This window comes from Lucilia sericata, unplaced genomic scaffold, assembly GCF_015586225.1.
Source record: "Lucilia sericata isolate MDLA Ls3-8-SP2 unplaced genomic scaffold, ASM1558622v1 Contig000578F_arrow, whole genome shotgun sequence".
Classification (NCBI taxonomy): domain Eukaryota; kingdom Metazoa; phylum Arthropoda; class Insecta; order Diptera; family Calliphoridae; genus Lucilia; species Lucilia sericata.
In genome coordinates, this window is record NW_023994585.1 from 127,522 (window position 1) to 152,128 (window position 24,607).

Consider the following 24,607-nt stretch of genomic DNA (forward strand, 5'->3'; position numbering starts at 1 on the left):
ATTTTCAAAACTGTGTACATATTCTTTTTTTCTACTTTTTTATTACGAACAATACTTTTTCGGTCATGTCGTTCTAAAAATCGCAAATAATAAATTGTTAATAAAAAAAAACACACAAAAACCATTGAGAGTTAGGGGACACAATATAAAAGATTCAAACATTTTTTTTTTGTGTTTCTGTTATTTGGTATTTTAGGCAACACACGACAAACAACAATGAAAAACTTTTAATAAATAAAAAATGTATAAATGTGTGAAAATTGTATAGCGTATACACCATCAATAAAATTTTCAATTTTTCATTTAAAATCAAAGGTATAATAAACAAAATAAAACTTAGAAAAAAATCAAAATTTCAAATAGCGAAATATTTTAAAATGTTTTTAGTAATTGCTATTTAGTTTGCTGTCTAGATATATAAGCAAATTTAAATATTTTTCTTCTTAACTTAATTTTTTTAATTTTTTTCTTTTCTTCTCTTTTTAGGTAATATTTGTGTATACCCTCTATAGTAAGAATTAATTTATGAGTATGTATTTCAATACTTTAATAATTTAAATTTAGAAATTATTCCTATTCTGTGTTTAAATTTACTTTTTTATATTTTTAATACATTTTCCCTAAAGTATGCTTCTAATAATTCAAGAAATATATACATTTAGTTTATTTCTCCATTTATACATATAAACCTTGAATACGACAGCTAATTTATTTTAACATCAACTCCCATAAGTATGCTGCAAAATTAAAAGAGAATTATTTGATTTGCTTAAGAATAGCAGAAAAGATTTAATATTAACTTAATAATTTGCAAACAAATATATAATTTTTTTTTAAATTTATTTAAATACAATTGCGATTAAATTTTCTTAACTAGAATTAAAAAGTGTTTGAATTTCAAAACCCAAGATCAGACATACTAAATTTTCAGACTCTTTGTTATCTGTCGACTTGTAGATAAACTGTTTCAAGAACTAGTCTAACGACTAATCTTTTGACTATTCTATGCACTAGTGGCTGTACTACTCTTTGATCTAGTCCCTGTACTAGAGCCTGTACTATTCTACGGACTAATCTCGGTACTAATCTATTGACCAGTCTTTGTACTAGTAATTGTACTAGTCTCTGAACTGTGCTAGTTTCTGGACTCATCTTTGGAGTAGTCTTTTGACTAGTATCTGGACATGTGTCTGTACTAATCTACGGTCTAGTTTCTGTTCTAATCTATGTAGTCGTCTAGCCTCTCTACTAATCTAAGGACTAGTCTCTGAACTATACTCTAGACTAGTCCCTGAAGTAGTCCCTGAGCTAATCCCTGAACTAGTATTTGTACTAATTTATGCACTAGTCTCCGGACTATTATCTAGTCATCGTATTAGTCCCATAAAGTAGTCCAGTAGTTCAATAAATAGTCTGTTGAATATTCCCTTAATTGGTCAGTTGAGTGCACTCTTGTCTAGTACATAGATAGGACAATCTGATGAGCAGTCTATGACCTAGTCAACGTACTAGTCCATTAAGTAGTTCATCACTAGTCCCTTAACGAATCCGTTGAATAGTTCATTAACTGGTATGTTGAATATACTTAGACGGTTGAGTACACATAAGTCTATTGGCTAGTCTTAAGAGTCTGTGTACTAGTCTATGGACAAGTCTATTGTCTAGTATATTGACATGTCTATGGACTAGCATATGGACTAGTCTATTGATAAGTCTAGGGGCTAGTTTAATGATTAATCTATGGAATGTCTATTGAATATTCTATTTATTATTCTATGGACTAGTCTTTTGACTAGTCTATGGGCTAGAGTATTGACTAGTATATAGATAATTCTATGGGGTAGTTCATTGATTAGTATATGAACCTGTCTATTGATTAGTCTATTGACTATTCTATAGACTAGTCTATTGACTAGTCTATGGTCTATTGATTAGTATATGGACCAGTCTATTGATTAATCTATTGATTATTCTATAGACTAGTCTATTGACTAGTCCATTGACTACTATGAACTAGTATATAGTCTATTGAATAGGTTTAGGACAAGTCTATAGCCTGGTCTATGACTGACCTGAGGACCAGTGAATGTTTTATATAGTTTGTTGACGATACTAGTAATGGTCGTTGAACTAGTATAAGGACTAGTTTACTGATTAGTCTATGGGATGTCTGTTGAATAGTCTATTGACTATTCTATAGATTAATCTATGGGCTAGAGTATTGACTATTATATAGTCCATAGACTTGACTATTATATTGATTAATCTATGGGCTAGTTTATTGATTAGTATACTGACCTGTCTATTGATTAGTCTATTGACTATTCTATGGACTAGTCTTTTGACTAGTCTATGGTCTATTGATTAGTATATAGGCTAGTCTATTGATTAATCTATTGACTATTCTACAGACTATTCCATAGACTAGTCTATTGACTAGTCCATTGACTACTATGAACTAGTATATAGTCTATTGAATAGATTTAGGACAAGTCTATAGCCTGGTCTATAACTGACCTAAGGATCAGTGAATATTTTATATAGTTTATTGACAATACTATCAATGGTCGTTGAACTAGTTTAAGGGCTAGTCCATGAACTATGCTATAGACTAGACAATGGCAATTCTTTGGATAAGCCTTTGGTTAGTCTACTCTCTGTATCATTGACTTTTCTATGGACTAGTCTACTGCCTATTCTAAGCTCTGGCCAATTTACTTATGGACTAAATTCTTATGTAGTTTTTTAGCATATTTACTTACTCTACATTATGTTATTTACTCAAAAGTTGACTATTAAATGGTCGTTGGACTAATGTACTAATGGACTCTTAAATAGTCGTTGGGCTAATGTCAGGGCTACTCCATAGACTATGCTATGTCATGGAATAGACTATGGTATACCTTTGGATAAGTCTTTGGTCTTTTCATTTCTGCTCAAAATCCAAATCTTCTTGTTATGAACAACTAAAGTTATATTGCCTACATTTAGGCGAGTTTTGTTAATAGAAACTAAAGCCAGAAATTTTAATAGTAAAACTTTAAAACTTCTTCTATTCATGATTAGTACTTATAAATTTAAATACCTGTCAAAAACATAATTTTAATTAAATTTGTTTGATTAAATTTAAACTCACACACACACACATTCAACAACAAAACATACATGTATCTCTGACTCACTACACTCGCACTACACGTTTAAAATATCAATATGTAATGAAGTATGTAAAATATGTAAATAAATATACGCACAATTACTCCTACTACTGTCAAATAGTTTGAAAATTTCCTTTTGAAATGAACAACAAAGATGTTGGAAAATATATAAATTTTAAATTTAATAATATGAAACACTACACTCATATGTACACATACATATAAAGTGTAATAAGTACTGAAACTGAATGGTCATTAAAATTTTCAATGCTGAAATTTGCAGTTAAATTCTAGAATGTAAATTGTGTATGTGTGTTAAAGGTAAACTTAATAAAGTAAATTTTTAAATTACTGTAAAAACGGGAAGAGAGAAAATAAATAAGATATAAACACACAATTGTAGTAGAGAAGAAGCAGTAGTAGTAGTAGTGGTGGTGGTAGTAGTAACCATAAATTCCAAGCCACTAACTTTAATAACTTAAACAAACAAATAAGGTTGAGAATAACCAGCTGTTTTGAAAGGAATCAATGTATCCCTTGTAGGCTGAAGGGTAACTAGTCGAATAAATCGATTTTATATCAGATGTAGTCTTCGTAATAAAGAGAAAATGAGAGAGAGAGAGTTAATCGTTGGTTATGTGTGTCACCACGAATTGCAGGGCAGATATATGTTTATAAGAGAGAATCTGTGTGTAAGTAAATGCGTGTATTTGTATAATATTTTCTACTCCACCTACATACATCTCATTACTTTCAACATATAAACTAAAATGTGTTTAAACAGTGAATAACAAAATTAGTTAAACTTTAAATTAAATCAATTTCAAGAAATTGATTCTTAGGAACAATAACGCTTGAAACAATTTAAATTTGACTACTTTGCCAAAAAAATGGTTTTAGTAAAAGATCTCAATAATTCTTCATCTTCTATTAATTCCCCCTCTACTGTATACATAAATATGATTATACACAGTCATATACACAAAATGAATATAATACTTTGAAATTTAATAGTGTGTGTAACACATCATCACCCAACATCCTTTTACATTTACACACACGCACACACATATAGTATTTTAAACTTACACACAAAACCTAAGACTCCTATGTGTTTACAAACATATCAACTAAACATTGTACACACATATTTACGCACATAGAATGTCTACTCAAGTTAGACCTAAATAAATTTTCTTCAACAATTTTGCCACAGTAAATCATCATTTACATTATTATTAACAGGAGGTCAACACATGTACTATATACGAGTAGACGCCAAGATGTAGGCAAACATATAAACATAACATAATATATGTACAGACTTACATATAATGACTTTGGTCTTGATGTAGTATATGGATGTATGTAAGTGTTTAAAAATACCCTGCAGTTTGCGATTGTGTTAGATGACTACTTTTCTCGCTAGTTGTATATATTGTAACGGGGTAGTAATTATCTTTCCATAATTCTATATTACTCATTCGCCCCCCTATGCGAATAAACTTTTAATCAAATTTATTGTAACGGTGTCGTATTACTTATAATTAATCTTCCCATAATTCTATATTTATCATTCGCCCCCTATTTACAACATTTTTTATAAGTTGTCAAATACTAAAGTTATAGTACATTGTCACTTCAAAAACTATCGGTTATATTTTATATGTATGCAAATATATTTACTAATATACATATCTACAATTTATTTAGAAAGTTTCCTAGTAATACAATTTACAGTGTTTATGCACATGGGCTGTATTTTATTACACTTAGACACACAACAACAGGAGATGAAAAATAATGAAAAAAAATATCAACACGATGTTGTAACAACTCGCCTCATTTCCTTAACTCTGGGGAAATATAAAATATTCTATGACATTGCCAACACTATGAAAATATTCCATCTATATGTATGGATATGTCATGAAATCAAAAAGAAAAAAATATATAAAATGAGACCAAAAATATATTGAAGGGACAACAAATATAACAAATATACATAGAAAAATTTGTAAAATTTCTGTAAACAGTAAAGTTATTAAAATTTTCCTAAAAAACTAGAACTAAACTAAAACTAAACTAGAACTGAACTAGAACTGTACTAGAACCGAACTAGAACTGAACTAGAACTGAACTAGAACTGAACTAGAACTGAACTAGAACTGAACTAGAACTGAACCTAGAAATGAACTAGAAACTGAACTAGAACTGAACTAGAACTGAACTAGAACTGAAACTAGAACTGAACTAGAACTGAACTAGAACTGAACTAGAACTGAACTAGAACTGACTAGAACTGAACTAGAACTGAACTAGAACTGAACTAGAACTGAACTAGAACTGAACTAGAACTGACTAGAACTGAACTAGAACTGAACTAGAACTGAACTAGAACTGAACTAGAACTGAACTAGAACTGAACTAGAACTGAACTAGAACTGAACTAGAACTGAACTAGAACTGAACTAGAACTGAACTAGAACTGAACTAGAACTGAACTAGAACTGAACTAGAACTGAACTAGAACTGAACTAGAACTGAACTAGAACTGAACTAGAACTGAACTAGAACTGAACTGAACTAGAACTGAACTAGAACTGAACTAGAACTGAACTAGAACTGAACTAGAACTGAACTAGAACTGAACTTGAACTGAACTAGAACTGAACTGAACTAGAACTGAACTAGAACTGAACTAGAACTGAACTGAACTGAACTAGAACTGAACTAGAACTGAACTAGAACTGAACTAGAACTGAACTGAACTAGAACTGAACTAGAACTGAACTAGAACTGAACTAGAACTGAACTAGAAGTGAACTAGAACTGAACTAGAACTGAACTAGAACTGAACTAGAACTGAACTAGAACTGAACTAGAACTTAACTAGAACTGAACTAGAACTGAACTAGAACTGAACTAGAACTGAACTAGAACTGAACTAGAACTGAACTAGAACTGAACTAGAACTGAACTAGAACTGAACTAGAACTGAACTAGAACTGAACTAGAACTGAACTAGAACTGAACTAGAACTGAACTAGAACTGAACTAGAACTGAACTAGAACTGAACTAGAACTGAACTAGAACTGAACTAGAACTGAACTAGAACTGAACTAGAACTGAACTAGAACTGAACTAGAACTGAACTAGAACTGAACTAGAACTGAACTAGAACTGAACTAGAACTGAACTAGAACTGAACTAGAACTGAACTAGAACTGAACTAGAACTGAACTAGAACTGAACTAGAACTGAACTAGAACGAACTAGAACTGAACTAGAACTGAACTAGAACTGAACTAGAACTGAACTAGAACTGAACTAGAACTGAACTAGAACTGAACTAGAAACTGAACTAGAACTGAACTAGAACTGAACTAGAACTGAACTAGAACTGAACTAGAACTGACCTAGAACTGAACTAGAACTGAACTAGAACTGAACTAGAACTGAACTAGAACTGAACTAGAACTGAACTAGAACTGAACTAGAACTGAACTAGAACTGAACTAGAACTGAACTAGAACTGAACTAGAACTGAACTAGAACTGAACTAGAACTGAACTAGAACTGAACTAGAACTGAACTAGAACTGAACTGAACTAGAACTGAACTAGAACTGAACTAGAACTGAACTAGAACTGAACTAGAACTGAACTAGAACTGAACTAGAACTGAACTAGAACTGAACTAGAACTGAACTAGAACTGAACTAGAACTGAACTAGAACTGAACTAGAACTGAACTAGAACTGAACTAGAACTGAACTAGAACCGACGGACGGACAGACAAACAGACATATAGATTGACGGACGACTAGTTCGTTTTAGAATCTAAATCCTAATCCCTTTAATAGCTTTTATTCTTAGTAAAAATACCATACTTTTTTTATAAAATTGTTTTTTGAATTGGTCACATTTACATCAGCCCTAAGTTAAGTAGATATCAAAATAAATTGGAAAACCTGATGAACACTAAATTAAATTCAACACATACTCATAATGTTCTCTTTACGAACAACAACATTCAAATAATTTGGGAAAAAAGTAATTTCAACAATTTTTTCAAATCCTTAAACACACGCATAAACTTGACACTAACATCCAAAAAAAAAAAAAAAAAAAAAAAACAAACCATAAGGACCAAACACATGTTCATTTTAGACACAAAACTTATTTCTTAGCTAAACTTATGAGTGTGTGGGAAAAGAGAGAACTTTTTTTGGTGTATTTTAAAATTATAACCTTCTTTCCTGGATTTGTTTTCGGTTAAATTTGTTTATGAGTGTGTGTTTTCATCTAACATGTTTTAAGGATTTAAGCTTAACTAGGATTTTAAAGTTTCTTGTTTTTAGATGAGTATTTTAGTTATATATTTCACTTTTCTAAGCTTTACATGTTTATTTTTCAACACTTTATTGTTGTTAGTTTTTTTGCTTTCGTACTCTGGTTTCTTTCATTTTGACCTTATTGGGCTAAGTATACAATTTGTTATAATCACAACTATAAAGTTCGTAGAGTGGTTGAGAAATTTTAGCTTTCTTTCTAAATATATGTATATTTGGTATCTACAATAATAGGAACTGAAACAGAACTAATCACATGCTAAGTTTTAGAGATCAGAACCAGAACCTGTTATTTTAAAATGAAAATAAACTAAATATAGTTCATATAACCACTATACAGACTCTGATCTCTACTTCAAAATTATGACCCTACCCACATGCATATTTATGTAGATAAAGTATGGACTAGAGTTATTTCCTATATACACTCGACTTTTTGATGTTGTTTTTATCCTAATTTTCATCATGTCATATTGTGCGAAGTTTATTGTTTTTGTAGTTTTTCAGGTGTTTTTGTCAAATACCGGCAGTTTTGCAGAAAGCAAATATGCCCTTTTTATAACCTACCTCACTATTATATAGAGAGTTCCATTTTAAAGTATATTAATCGCCATATTCGATTTAGCCATGTCCAGCAGTCCATCGCTATGTCTGCTAGTATTTCGGTCCGTCTGTCTGTTTGTCCGTCTTTCAGTCTGTCCGTCCGCCTTTCTGTCTTTCTCACCGTCTGTTATACATGTTCCTCCATTTGTTCTGGACTCTACAGGTTAAAGACAAAATTAAGATCTCCATATCTACTTCAAACTGCTGGAATATTTTCATTAAATATCCACATATGTATGTATGCATGTGTAGTTACAATGTAGGGGTACGTGTGATAATCTATTTTAAGCTTCTTTATTTTAATTATAACTAACAAAAGGACTTTCGGAAGACAGAGGAATATAGAGAGCAAATCAACAAAGGGATTTAAACAGGTTTTCACTAGAGATTCCTATGTGTGGTTGAATATTAAAGAAAATATTTGCAAAATGCTGTGTAAGCAATTCTGTTATACCTTAAAACACACAAGAGGATTTTGAGTTATAATAAATATTGGGTTTTTTGATGATTTGTAACATATTTTTCATCTAGAAAAATAAAATAGGAAATAAATTGAAAAATCCTTAAGAAGTTATAATGCAGTTCAAATTATTTTTAATCTTTCAAAACACTGTTTTTGTTTTATAATCTTAACAAAACAATCCATAACTATTAAACATAATTAATTACACATTTTCTCTATACAAATATCAATAACAATTTCATTCATTTGATTTAAAGTTTCAAATTCAAATGCTAATACCATTTCGAACATAATTTACTTGATATATTTTAGTTTAAATTAAATTTTTCCCATTAAATTATATTTAAACAAACAATATTTTATAACAATTCCTTAAAGTTATTTAAAACAAAAAGCAATAAATAACCTGACAATCGATACATGACAAATTTGTAAGACAATTAGTTAGCGTTAAATATATGTATGTTTGTAAGTATATGTGTATGTGTTTATTTGTGAAAACAAATTGACATTTTGGCACGATTGCCAACACTTGACATGTATCTAAACAGACTTTAAATTACTTTAAACTACCGCCTCCTTCTACTATTTCAAAGACTAATACTAAGAGTATTATGTGTCACCTCCACCGCCATTTGCTCTCAATCAATTGAAGCAAAATAAACACACTTTAAATCGAAATCAAAATCAAATTTAAATAAAGCTAAAATACACCGAAAAGTTAATAGAGTAGTGAAAATTAATCTGAATTTGAACTGAACTAGATCTAGAACTGGAACCAGAACTGAACTAGAACTGAACTAGAACTGAACTAGAACTGAACTAGAACTGAACTAGAACTGAACTAGAACTGAATTACAACTGAACTAGAACTGAACTAGAACTGAACTAGAACTGAACTAGAACTGAACTAGAACTGAACTAGAACTAAACTAGAACTGAACTGGAACTGAACTAGAACTGAACTAGAACTGAACTAGAACTGAACTAGAACTGAACTAGAACTGAACTAGAACTGAACTAGAACTGAACTAGAACTGAACTAGAACTGAACTAGAACTGAACTAGAACTGAACTAGAACTGAACTAGAACTGAACTAGAACTGAACTAGAACTGAACTAGAACTGAACTAGAACTGAACTAGAACTGAACTAGAACTGAACTAGAACTGAACTAGAACTGAACTAGAACTGAACTAGAACTGAACTAGAACTGAACTAGAACTGAACTAGAACTGAACTAGAACTGAACTAGAACTGAACTAGAACTGAACTAGAACTGAACTAGAACTGAACTAGAACTGAACTAGAACTGAACTAGAACTGAACTAGAACTGAACTAGAACTGAACTAGAACTGAACTAGAACTGAACTAGAACTGAACTAGAACTGAACTAGAACTGAACTAGAACTGAACTAGAACTGAACTAGAACTGAACTAGAACTGAACTAGAACTGAACTAGAACTGAACTAGAACTGAACTAGAACTGAACTAGAACTGAACTAGAACTGAACTAGAACTGAACTAGAACTGAACTAGAACTGAACTAGAACTGAACTAGAACTGAACTAGAACTGAACTAGAACTGAACTAGAACTGAACTAGAACTGAACTAGAACTGAACTAGAACTGAACTAGAACTGAACTAGAACTGAACTAGAACTGACTAGAACTGAACTAGAACTGAACTAGAACTGAACTAGAACTGAACTAGAACTGAACTAGAACTGAACTAGAACTGAACTAGAACTGAACTAGAACTGAACTAGAACTGAACTAGAACTGAACTAGAACTGAATTAGAACTGAACTAGAACTGAACTAGAACAGAACTAGAACTGAAATAGAACTGAACTAGAGCTGAACTCAAACTGAACTAGATTTGAAATAAAACTAATATAGATAGAGTCAAAATATTTGGATACTATAGCTTCCTTCTTTCGATATCAAAAGGTATAATTTTGGAAATCATACGAATATTTTTCTCTTAGTGCTTCCAATTGCTGTTAAATCCGACTACACATGGGCTAAACTTTAAATTTGTCTTGTCTTACACTCTGGACATAAAACATACATACACAGACGCTCACATGAACAGCTCTAAACCCGAGGTGGTCATAAAACTGTCGATTGAAAATATATTATTGACTTGATAAATGTTCCCCTGTGGTTTAAAAACATTTTTTGTCTGTGGAAAATTACTCGTACTACCTCAAACTGCACTTATACTCTCTACAGCTAGAAAATGCTACCAAATTGCCAGTGAACAATGAATGATTTAGTTGTGCCACTAGAAAGAAATGGAGAGAAAACAAAATCGAAAAATAAACCCCGAAATAGTGTAATAAAACAAAGGAATATGGTAATTTTCATGTTGTTTTTTGGTGTTTGTTTTTTTTCGTTTATTTTTATTATTGTAAAATTTATATAAAGATTTTTATCAATCACAAACTGACATAGTTGGCAAGAAATGTAGCATGGCTTAAGTTGTGTATGGTACATGTGTCCCATACAGGTCTGAGTACATTTTTTGTTGTGGGTCTGTTAATGTTTCCTTGTGCTAGCTAGAGAGTTTTGTTTGGTCTAACAATAACAATGCACAAAGACAAAAAAACGCAAACAAATAATTTAATTTTGTGTTTTACCATTTTAACCAAATAAGCTTCCTTCCGTTTGTTGTACAGAGATTTCAATTTAAAACATTTTTTCTATCTAGCTGTGTTGCTTTATATGTTTGTTGGTTAGTTTTTTTGCATTGGTCTTATATAGGAGGGTAGTTCGGGAAGGATCTTTCTTATAAACGAATAACAGAAGGATTGATGGATAACCAAGATCGAGCGAAAATATTTACTTTTTGGATCCACGCTTGGAATTTGTTTATTTAACATTTTTTCTAAGAAATAACTTTACAGATTGCTCTCGTAATTATGAATCTAAGTATATATTTACATATGTATGTGTTGTATGCAAGTTTGTGGCAAAGTCATACAGTAGTGTTGCTCGCAGCCCCAGCTACTGTACTGAGGCACGAGCCAAAAAGGACCGCTAGTAGTGGAAAATACAATTAGTGTTGTTGGTTTAGCTGTTGTCATTGCAGACACGTAAGTATGTACATATGTATGTATTCATTTGTTGTATATGTATAACAATATATTATTGTATACATACAACTATATACATACATATATACATACCGACTAACATTGTTTTTTTTAATGTTTGTGTACCTACACCAATATTAAAGGTGAAAAAATTGTGCCAAACTCTATGCATACAAACACTGTAAGAAACAGATAAACACGTATAGTCGAACATGGTCGAATATTTGTTAGCCTACAGCAGATATCACTTAATTTAAAGTGATTTTTGAAAAGTGGCCCTCATATATGGATTTGGATCAATTATGAACCGAACATCGAGAATGTATTTTTAACTGAATTTCGAAATAACACATAATGTGGGGTCTTGGTCTATGACCCAGTCTGTTGACTAGTTTGTGGACCAGTCTACTGACTAGTGTAAGGATGAGTACACTGACATATCTATTGGCCTGTCTATTGGCTAGTCTATGGACTACTCTATTGACTAGCCTGAGGACTACTCTATTGACTAGTCTATGGACTACTCTATTGACTAGTCTATGGACTACTCTAGACTCTATTGACTAGTCTTTGGACTACTCTATTGAGTAGTCTATGGACTACTCTATAGACTCGTCTATGGACTACTCTATTGACTAGTCTATGGAGAACTCTATTGACTAGTCTATGGACCAGTCTGTTAAATAGTGTACTGACCAGTCTGTGAATGAGTCTATTGACAAGTCTGTGAACCAGTCTATTGTCTTTTCTAGACCCGTCTATAGCCTGGTCAATGGATGCTCTATTAACCAATCTATTGTCTAGTCTAGGGACCAGTCTGTTGACTAGTCTATTGACTGGAGTATGTATCACTATATTGACTAGTCTATGGACTAGTCTATATGCCTTTTCTATAGACCAGTCAATGGATGAACCGGTCTATTGTCTAATCTAGTTACCAGTCTGTTGACTAGTCAATTGAGTAGTCTATGGACTACTCTAGGGACCAGTCTGGTGACTAGTAAATTGTTAGTCTATGGACTACTATATTGACCAGTCTGTGGACCAGTCTATTGCCTGGCCAATGGATGCTCTATAAACCGGTCTATTATCTACTCTAGGGACCTGTCTATTGACTGGTCTATGGATCAATCTGTTGACTAGTATATACATATCTACTGAATAGTCTATGAAGCATTCTGTTGATTAGTCTATAGATAAGTCCATTGACTAGTCTATATACCAGTCTATTGAATAGTCTACTAACTCCCCCCCATTATAATGGTGCAGGGTATAAACAAAAACAAAAAACTCCAGCACATTAAAATTGGGTGTACAAAATTTGTTAACGTGCTTGGCTCATTGCACCTGGGTACCCATAACATGATAAATTGCCATATACAATCTACATACAAACCTTAACTATTTTTGAACATAACGTAAAGCTGTATATTCTCCTCTATTTGTTGTTGTTATATTGGACTTTATGTTATTCCGTTTGTTTTCGTTTTCGATTTCTTTTTTTTTGCGAATATTTTGCAAAAATATATTTTTATTAAAATCCCTAAAGGATTTAAACAGTATTAAAAATTTTACATAAAAATTAATTCTATTTTTTTGCGCGCTCTTGTTTATAAAACAATATAATGCCGCCATACAAATGTTTTGAAAATAATTCAAATATTCAAATAAATAACGTTATTATTTTAAAATGCAAAACAGGCCGGCTTTAACAATGACAGACGAACACATGTAGCCAATTTGTAAATATTTTTTAATTAAAAAAATAAATATGTATGTAAATAAAATATTACATAATTTATTATACACAAAGGGAAAATAAGTTGTTAAAATCAGCGCAAAGAGGATTTGAAAATGTATTTTGAATAATTTTGAAAATAATTACCCAAATCAAATGAAATATGTACATATATTTTGAACAGTTAATCAAAAATGGGGAAATATAGCGACTGGAACTGCGCTCGATGAAAACACTAATATAAACAAACTTATTTATATAGACCAAAAAACTAACGGTGTTCTTCAGGTATTAACTTCGAACTTTATAAAAATCATAGAAAAAATCTTCACTTAATGGTCATTTAGAATCTCAAGCGATATATTTTTCCACATATTTAATTGTAAAATCCTTAGGAAAGAAATGCCTACGCTGATTTAAAATACATATGTTTTAATTGGAAAAATTTGTTTTGTAAAAATATTCAATTATTTTTTTCAAAAACTAGTGAATTTATGTAAATACACAAATAAAGTCAAAAACAACTTTGTTTAAATTTAGACAACACTTAGTATATATCTAAATGTGTTAGCATCACTAAAAATGTATTTGCTGAAAACAAATAAATCTGCATTTGTATATGTATGTATTTTAGTTATTCCAATTGTTTAATTTTTATGATTTTAATCGGACAAATTTATATGACTCTCTATAGGAAACTCCAAAAATTGCACAAAACAACAACAAAACAATCAAGGTACAAACAATTTACCCAACAACAAAAAAAAAATCAAATATATTTAACAAAAACTAGTAAACAGAAGACAGACGGACACAAAAACCAACATAAAACTATGGAGAATAAATAATAGGAACTCTCCAGACAGACAAACAAAAAATCTAAATAGATTTGTCTTCAGACCCGGCAGTTCAAGTCGAATCAAAGCTCAAAGTACATAGTGGGACTTACTAGATTTTGGACTATAGTCTGAATTATAGTCTGGTCTATAGACTGACTATAGTCTGGACTATAGACTGACTATATTCTGGACTATAGACTGACTATAGTCTGGACTATAGACAGACTATAGACTGATTATAGTCTGGATTATATACTGACTATATTCTGACTATAGACCGACTATAGTCTAGACTATAGAATGACTATAGTTTGGACTATAGACTGACTATAATCTGGACTATAGACTGACTATAATCTGGACTATAGACTGACTATAGTCTGGACTATAGACTGACTATAGTCCGGACTATAGACTGGCTATAGTCTGGACTATAGACTGACTATAATCTGGACTATAGACTGACTATAGTCTGGACTATAGACTGACTATAGACTGACTATAGTCTGGACTATAGACTGACTATAGTCTGGACTATAGACTGACTATAGTCTGGACTATAGACTGACTATAGTCTGGACTATAGACTGACTATAGTCTGGAATATAGACTGACTATAGTCTGGACTATAGACTGACTATAGACTGACTATAGTCTGGACTATAGACTGACTATAGACTGACTATAGTCTGGACTATAGACTGACTATACTCTGGACTATAGACTGACTATAGTCTGGACTATAGACTGACTATAGTCTGGACTATAGACTGACTATAGTCTGGACTATAGACTGACTATAGTCTGGACTATAGACTGACTATAGTCTGGACTATAGACTGACTATAGTCGGGACTATAGACTGACTATAGTCGGGACTATAGACTGACTATAGTCTGGACTATAGATTTACTATAGTCTGGACTATAGATTTTCTACAGTCTGGACTATAGACTTACTATAGTCTGGACTATAGACTCAATATTGTTTGGATTATAGTCTTGACTATAGATTAACTATAGCCTGGACTATATAGTGACCATAGTCTGGACTATAGACTGACTATAGTCTGAACTCTAGTCTGATTATAGTCTATAGTCTGACTATAGTCTTGATTATAGTCTATAGTCTGACTATAGTCTTGACTATAGACTGACTATAGTCTGGACTATAGACTGACTATAGTCTGCACTATAGACTAACTTTAGTCTGGACTATAGACTGACTATAGTCTAGACTTTAGTCTGGACTATAGACTAACTATAGTCTGTACTATAGACTACCTATAGTCTGTACTATAGACTACCTATAAACTGGACTATAGACTGACTATGTTCTGGACTATAGACTGACTTTTGTCTGGACTATAGACTGACTATAGTCTAGACTATAGTCTGGACTATAGACTGACTATAGTCTTTACTATAGACTACCTATAGTCTGGACTATAGACTGACTATAGTCCGGACTATAGACTGACTATAGTCTGAACTATAGAGTGACTATAGTTTGGACTATAGACTGACTATAGTCTAGACTCTTTACTGAGTATAGGTCGGACTATAATCAGAACTATAGTGCGGACTATAGTTAATGTACAGGCTAGACTTTAGTCAATCTATGGTCAAAACCATAGTTAATCCATAGTCCAGACTATAGTTAATTTACAGACCAGATTGTAGTGGTGTCCGTAGTCAAGACTATAGTCCAAATTATAGTCAGTCTATGCACCAGAGTATAGTCAATCTAAGGAGCAGACTATAGTCCAGAATGTAGTCAGTCCTTAGTCTTGACTATAGTGCAGTCAGTTTATAGTGCAGATTATACTCAGCCAATATATAGCTCAGAGTAAAGTCAATCTAAAGAGCAGACTATAGTCCAGAATGTAGTCAGTCCTTAGTCCTGACTGTAGTGCAAATTATACTCAGTCTATGGACTTGTCGATAATCCAGACAATGCGGACCCATGCCTGCTGTCCCAAGGTTTACCTAGTATATTTTTGAATACTCAATCTACGTTTATATAACACATACATTTAAACCATTACAACCGCCACATGCAATAGATTTGATTTCTGTCGCTGTTGTTTTCGACCCTTTGGTTTAAGTTTGTTTTTGGCAACTGCTATGCCGAGCATCATTTGTTTGTTGCATGAACACAAAATAAAAAAGAAATCAACATCAACTGAGTTAGATAGACATGAAGACACAGAGAGAGACAGCCGGACGGACAGACAGACAGTCTAAAAGTTAGTTAGATGGATGGATGATTGGTCGGGCCTATGTACATATAGATAGTCAAAGGCTTAAATAAATAAACCAAATTTGTCGTTTGTTAAAATTTTACAAAATGTTGATGGTGTTGGTCAACAAAAACGAAAATCAGCAAAAAAAATAGACAAGCAAAAAAAAAACAAAAACATTGGCAATAGTACAATGGCAGCAATCACGGCCAACTCAAATGCAGACAAATAATCAAACAAACACACACAGTAGCAATAGAAACAGCATCAGCATCTGGGTTGATTCATAATTTTAACGCTAGTTGCAATAATAAATTCATTTGTGACTTTGTGGAAATGTTGTATATTTGTTATTGGTATTTGCCATGTTGCATTGTTTGTTTGTTGGCTGGTTGGTTGGTTCCAGAGAGTTTGTTTTGTGGGACCTGTATGTAAACTCTTGACAGTCGATTTTTTGTGTGTTTGGTGTTCATGTTGCCATTGTTGACTAAAATGTTGATGCACATATGCATTTAAATACTGACTACTATTATTAGGGCTGTTTAGGTATTTCAGCAAAATCTCTCTAAACTAGCGTATTCATTTTGCTTTTGGTGCAATTTGTCTTATTTGACTGTAATTAGTCTTTTTTTTCTTTTTGGTTACTCCTATTTCTTTTAAATGTTAATGTGTATCATGATTACCCTTATTATTTAACTCCCCATTAGACCACAATTGGTTTGCTTTAGTTTCCCTTGTAATATCCCTCACTCTTTGGAATGGCAGGAGTTAAAGCAAAAATGCTTTTGTGCATATTTTCAACTAAAATGTTTTATTGAATTGTTTATTTGAAACCATTGTTGTTTGTCTGTTTGTTTGTTCGTTTTAACGTTTGTTTTTAAATAGAAAGACCCTCAGGCTGTTTTTCGGTCTTTAAACCAAAAAAATATATGTATAACAAACGACCAGAAAAAACATCATGATTTATTTTAAGCATAATTGAGTTGTTAACGGATTTTGTTTTAAATATTTGCGTTTATAAATTGCTACACATTTAGATTTGTTTGAGAAAGTATTTAAATGGGAAAAAAATACTTTTTTTTAAAGGGAGTAAAAATAAAACGATTTAAAAATACAATCATTTCAAAATTAAATGAAAATTTTTAACAAAAATACCTAAAATTCTGAACAAAGTTAAAAGATTTAAGAAAAAATTTAATGCTTTAGTTAGGAAAACTTCAGTGAATCACATAGGAAAGTCGTCAAAAGTTCCTTTCATATGATATATTACAAACAAATAAATTGAGTATGCGAGATATATCCAAAAGTCGTGGTTGTGCATGTACTACAATTTCGCCGATCTAAGCCATCGATATAGTAAAACAGGATTTGGTGCCGTGAAATATTTAGGCCGAACCGACGGACATCACTAGACCGAGTGCACTAACCACAAGCATTCAAAATACTTAAACATTTATGTTATATTTAGTCGCTACTGAAAACTGTGGATATTTATTATATTTAACGCCTTTTTTAATTAATTTCCTATGAATTTTCAGTTTGTAAATTTCATATTAATTTATTATTTAAAATACACATAAAAATCCGTTTTAAATTGATTTTAATTTAATTGTTTCAATTTGTTTTTATTATTTATAGGTCAATGGTGGCAGTTTAGCTGAACAAGCTGGCTTAATGCCCGGTGATGCTGTAATTAAAATTAACGATGTCGATGTTTTCAATCTACGCCACAAAGATGCCCAAGATATTGTTGTACGTTCCGGCAATAACTTTGTTATTACTGTACAAAGGTAACTAAATGAAATAATTTATGCAAACAAAAATTTAATTGAATGTTTAAGCAAGGAATTATAGGAAATAATCTAGTTTATAGTGTAGTCCGTAGTCTAGTCTATCTATAGTCTAGTCTATAGTCTAGGCTATAATCTGGTCTATAGTCTAGTCTATAGTCTAGTCTATAGTCTGGTTTATAGTCTAGTCTATAGTCTAGTCTATAGTCTAGTCTATAGTCTAGTCTATAGTCTAGTCTATAGTCTAGTCTATAGTCTAGTCTATAGTCTAGTCTATAGTCTAGTCTATATTCTAGTCTATAGTCTAGTCTATAGTCTAGTCTATAGTCTAGTCTATAGTCTGTTCTATAGTCTGGTCTATAGTCTGGTCTATAGTCTAGTCTATAGTCTGGTCTATAGTCTAATCTATAGTCTAGTCTATAGTCTAGGCTATAATCTGGTCTATTGTATAGTCTATAGTCTAGTCTATAGTCTAGTCTATAGTCTAGTCTATAGTCTAGTCTATAGTCTAGTCTATAGTCTAGTCTATAGTCTAGTCTATAGTCTAGTCTATAGTCTAGTCTATAGTCTAGTCTATAGTCTAGTCTATTGTCTAGTCTATAGTCTAGTCTATAGTCTAGTCTATAGTCTAGTCTATAGTCTAGTCTATAGTCTAGTCTATAGTCTAGTCTATAGTCTAGTCTATAGTCTAGTCTATAGTCTAGTCTATAGTCTAGTCTATAGTCTAGTCTATAGTCTAGTCTATAGTCTAGTCTATAGTCTAGTCTATAGTCTAGTCTATAGTCTAGTCTATAGTCTAGTCTATAGTCCAGTCTATAGTCTAGTCTATAGTCTAGTCTATAGTCTAGTCTATAGTCTAGTCTATAGTCTAGTCTATTCTATAGTCTAGTCTATAGTCTAGTCTGTAGTCTAGTCTATAGTCTAGTCTATAGTCAATTCTATAGTCAATTCTTTAGTCAATTCTTTAGTCAATTCTATAGTCAAATCTATAGTCAAGTCCATAGTCTAGTCTATAGTCTATAATCTAGTCTATAGTCTAGTCTATAGTCTAGTCTATAGTCTACTCTATAGTCTAGTTTATAGTCTAGTCTATAGTCTAGTCTATAGTCTAGTCTATAGTCTAGTCTATAGTCTAGTCTATAGTCTAGTCTATAGTCTAGTCTATAGTCTAGTCTATAGTCTAGTCTATAGTCTAGTCTATAGTCTAGTCTATAGTCTAGTCTATAGGCTAGTCTATAGTCTAGTCTATAGTCTAGTCTATAGTCTAGTCTATAGTCTAGTCTATAGTCTAGTCTATAGTCTAGTCTATAGTCTAGTCTATAGTCTAGTCTATAGTCTAGTCTAGTCTATGTCTAGTCTATAGTCTAGTCTATAGTCTAGTCTATAGTCTAGTCTATAGTCTAGTCTATAGTCTAGTCTATAGTCTAGTCTATAGTCTAGTCTATAGTCTAGTCTATAGTCTAGTCTATAGTCTAGTCTATAGTCTAGTCTATAGTCTAGTCTATAGGTCTAGTCTATAGTCTAGTCTATAGTCTAGTCTATAGTCTAGTCTATAGTCTAGTCTATAGTCTAGTCTATAGTCTAGTCTATAGTCTAGTCTATAGTCTAGTCTAGTCTAGTCTATAGTCTAGTCTATAGTCTAGTCTATAGTCTAGTCTATAGTCTAGTCTATAGTCTAGGTCTATAGTCTAGTCTATAGTCTAGTCTATAGTCTAGTCTATAGTCTACTCTATAGTCTAGTCTATAGTCTAGTCTATAGTCTAGTCTATAGTCTAGTCTATAGTCTAGTCTATAGTCTAGTCTATAGTCAATTCTATAGTCAATTCTTTAGTCAATTCTTTAGTCAATTCTATAGTCAAATCTATAGTCAAGTCCATAGTCTAGTCTATAGTCTAGTCTATAATCTAGTCTATAGTCTAGTCTATAGTCTAGTCTATAGTCTACTCTATAGTCTAGTTTATAGTCTAGTCTATAGTCTAGTCTATAGTCTAGTCTATAGTCTAGTCTATAGTCTAGTCTATAGTCTAGTCTATAGTCTAGTCTATAGTCTAGTCTATAGTCTAGTCTATAGTCTAGTCTATAGGCTAGTCTATAGGCTAGTCTATAGTCTAGTCTATAGTCTAGTCTATAGTCTAGTCTATAGTCTAGTCTATAGTCTAGTCTATAGTCTAGTCTATAGTCTAGTCTATAGTCTAGTCTATAGTCTAGTCTATAGTCTAGTCTATAGTCTAGTCTATAGTCTAGTCTATAGTCTAGTCTATAGTCTAGTCTATAGTCTAGTCTATAGTCTAGTCTATAGTCTAGTCTATAGTCTAGTCTATAGTCTAGTCTATAGTCTAGTCTATAGTCTATTCTATAGTCTAGTCTATTCTATAGTCTAGTCTATAGTCTAGTCTATAGTCTAGTCTATAGTCTAGTCTATAGTCTAGTCTATAGTCTGGTCTATAGTCTAGTCTATAGTCTAATCTATAGTCTAGTCTATAGTCTAATCTATAGTCTAGTCTATAGTCTAGTCTATAGTCTGGTCTATAGTCTAGTCTATAGTCCAGTCTATAGTCTAGTCTATAGTCCAGTCTATAGTCTGTTCTATAGTCTGGTCTATAGTCTTGTCTATAGTCTGGTGTATAGTCTAGTCTATAGTCTAGTCTATAGTCTAATCTATAGTCTAGTCTATAGTCTAGTCTATAGTCTGGTCTATAGTCTAGTCTATAGTTTAGTCTATAGTCTGGTCTATAGTCTAGTCTATAGTCTAGTCTATAGTCTAGTATATACTCTAGCCTATGGCCTAGTCTAGTACAATGTTATACTATACATTCTAATCTATTGTCTAGTCTATAATCTAGAGCATGGCGTATTCCATAGTCTAGTCTATTATCTAGTGCATGGTGTTGTCTATGGTATTGTGGATAGTTTAGTCTATAGTCTATACTATAGTCTAGTCCATAATTCATATGGGAGGTGTCAAGTCTCTATTAAATGTCCGTAAATTTATCACCCAAATGTTCACATGGATATCAAAGAAGTTCCTGCAAAATTTTAACTTTTAGCTCTAAGAGTATCTCAGATATACAAATTTTTATATTTAATTCATATGGAGGTGCAAAGACCCCCTTGTGAAAGTTCACCGATTTTTCTTCTAAATATTCATAGGAATGTTGAATTTCTATATGCAAAATGTTAAGATTATAATTTTGATAGTTTTCCAGATAAACGAATTTTATAGTTTAATTCATATGCCTTCTATTGCAAGTCCGCTATTTTTTTATCCTAAACATTTATGTTTATACTAAAGTCCCCCCGAAAAACATGAGAACAATTGCTGCTATAATTTCTCAGATAAATTAATTGAAGATTTTTTTAGATGGGATATGACATTGCACTGTAGCTATGCATTCATATGGTTTTTGATGTTGTCCACGCAAAATTTGTGGACTCTGTCTCTTGCAGTTTCTGAGATATTATTTTTATAGGATTTTCCACTTAATCCCTAACCTTTTTCTTAATTTCACCAGTCACAAATAATTTCTTTCCAAATTATCCTTCAAATTATCCCTTTTCCTTTATTTATTCATTCTATTATATAACTAAAATCAAATACCTCTAAAGTAAACGATTAGTTTAAATTTATTTACACTTAAAAATAAACTATATAAATTATAACTTAATTTTAATGCAAATTTTCTTTATTTTCACAGAGGTGGTTCTACCTGGCGTCCACATGTTCAACCCACTGGCCAAATGCCCCAACCCAATTCACCTTATTTGCAAACAGTGACGAAAACTTCTTTGGCTCACAAACAGCAAGAGTCCCAACATATCGGCTGTGGCTACAATAATGCGGCCAAACCTTTTGTAAGTTCATATTAATGATAATGCGAAAGCTAACCAAACAAATAATAAATTTAAAACATACCCCCTTCCCTTGGAACATTAAAGCAAGACTAACAATCAACCCTTTTTTGTGGTGCTGGACTTTAGCACAACACAATATTCATTATACTAATCCTTTTTGTGTAGTCCAAAAAATGTATTATACTTTTCATATACATATTTTTCTGCTGACTGACCTCTTAGTCCTTTTTAGTGTTTATACTGTTTTGACCTTTTTCCCCTCGCTTTTTTCTTTTTTTTTTGCAAATATAATCATGTAAATTAGCTTTAGCTGTTTTTTTGCTGTTTTCTTCATAAAGTGCTAAAAATCTCTCTTTCACATTTGAAAAGGGTTTCAAAATATAGACAAAGATATTTATGTATGTATGTATGTGTGTGTTTTTGTAATATATACATTTCCATAAATACCCTTAAGGATTAAATAAATGTATATAAGAGTGTTATTTCCTTCCTGACTTCCTTCACCTAACATCATTATCTTTGTACTTTGAAAACAATTCCAATATATTATGACATTTTAATAAAATTACATGACAAATGATTGAAATTTTCTATAACATTTTTGTTTGATTTACTTATCATATGTCCTTTTCTTGACTATTTCTTCCTTAGGTCCTTAGTAGTTTCCCTTTTTTTCAAGGATATCACTCAATATCCCTGTAGTATTTATTGTTTTTCTTTGTTTTCCTTTCATTTATTGTCTTACAGCAGCCGTTACTACTACATGGTTTGGTTGACAGATATTTGTATTCATTGTTTATTTTCTTTTTTTTTATGTTTGAAAAGTGTCAAAATATGAAATATGCATTATATCCCTTTGGGGCCAGCAAATAATACTTAAATATTTAATGTATTGGGATTTGTTTGTGTATTTAAAGGATTATTAATATTACTGTTATTATTAGTTTTATTTAAAAAGGGATATTGAATAAATATGAAAATAAATTGTTTTTTCTTTCAATTTACATAAATAGTTTTCAATAATTTAATATATAAAGAAGTTTCAATTCAACAATCCAATATTAATCCAACACTAATAGTGTTGCTCCTCTATAAGTATATTATTGAGTATTAACAGTTTCAACACTCACACACTCCTGCTACTTATACTCTTCAAAACTCCTAATTATTTATTGAGCACAATAATTGATTACTTACCTCGCTTGCGGCTGGCTAACGACTGTTTATCTTTTTCGTTTGGCTATTGTTTAAATACAAAAAAACCGCTCTCGTTTTAAACTACACTCTTCTTTTTTAAGCTTCACTATGCATTCAATTAAATCGAGTAAAGTTACTCATACCACTTAAAGCTTTCAGAGTAAAACTATTTAAAGTACTTATCAGCAGCAATTACTTAAAACTTTCAATCTCAAGTTTTAAATCCCTTTATAGTTCAACATTTATTAACTTTAGAAAAAAAAAGTTAAATAAAATAAACATAAATACGAGTAAATATCAAAAAGAGTATGAAATAATAATTTTATCACTTTACAAAAGCAATGTAGTACAGAGTCAAACAGAAACTTGTAACTTTATTTTCATGCTGTTGATTACTTTGCTCTTGGGCATATTTCATTTTCATATATTTCCTTTTTCTCTTTTATACGCTTTCAGTTTAAGTTAAAATACTTTATGACCTCATTTCTTTAGAGAGCAAAAGAAAATAAACAGAAACCAAATCATCATCTAATAAACTTTTAACATTATAAAGGGCTGTCTTTTTTATTTTATTTTATAAAAATTTTACTGATTTTATTCCTGTTTATCTTTTTGAATTTTATTTATCATTTATTTTACTTAACTTTCATTTACTCTCATCTAGGGCAATGGCGTTGATGGCAACGTTAAGAGTATTGTCAATAAACAATACAACAGCCCAGTTGGCATTTATAGCGATGAATCTATTGCAGAAACCCTCTCGGCTCAGGCTGAAGTATTGGCTGGTGGTGTCCTTGGGTAAGTTAAAAAAAAAAAGAATATCGAAAAGAAAAAGTTATAGTAAATTTTATATAGTTTTTGCTAAAGTTTATATAAAACTTGCACACTTGTTAATAATTTTCAATTTGTGTTAGAGAAGTCTTTAAAGTATTGTAAGTTATTTTGGAAATTTTGTTACATCAGAAAACTTCAAAAATTTTACTTTAAATTGTTGTGTATTATTTTGTTGCAACAGTTTAAGTTTAGTAGGAAGTTGATTTTTAGAAGGGGGGTTAAATTGTGGGAGAATTGCTTTCCCCATTAAATAGAAATATCATATATTATGAATATGTAACGAAAACAGCTTACGATTCGATCAATTTATTCGATCAGGGCCCACATTAGGGCATAAGGAGATAAGATATCGATACAACTACTGAAAGAGAAGTGTCATTAGCTAGACTGTGAATCGAATTGCGTTTGTTCTCAGATGAAACAGTCTTCTCTGA

At 31.5% G+C, this 24,607-nt stretch overlaps 1 protein-coding gene across 35 annotated transcripts in view; it reads left to right on the forward strand.

The window, feature by feature from the left end:
• Positions 1-24,607, forward strand: part of LOC119606397 (PDZ and LIM domain protein Zasp) — a 180,099-nt gene that overhangs the window by 102,496 nt on the left and 52,996 nt on the right. For all 35 annotated transcript variants that reach the window (XM_037959893.1, XM_037959896.1, XM_037959875.1 and 32 more), the window contains 3 exons: positions 18,139-18,290; positions 21,986-22,142; positions 24,004-24,137. In XM_037959893.1, the coding sequence (XP_037815821.1) occupies positions 18,139-18,290; positions 21,986-22,142; positions 24,004-24,137 (443 nt within the window). The remainder of the gene's footprint in view (positions 1-18,138; positions 18,291-21,985; positions 22,143-24,003; positions 24,138-24,607) is intronic.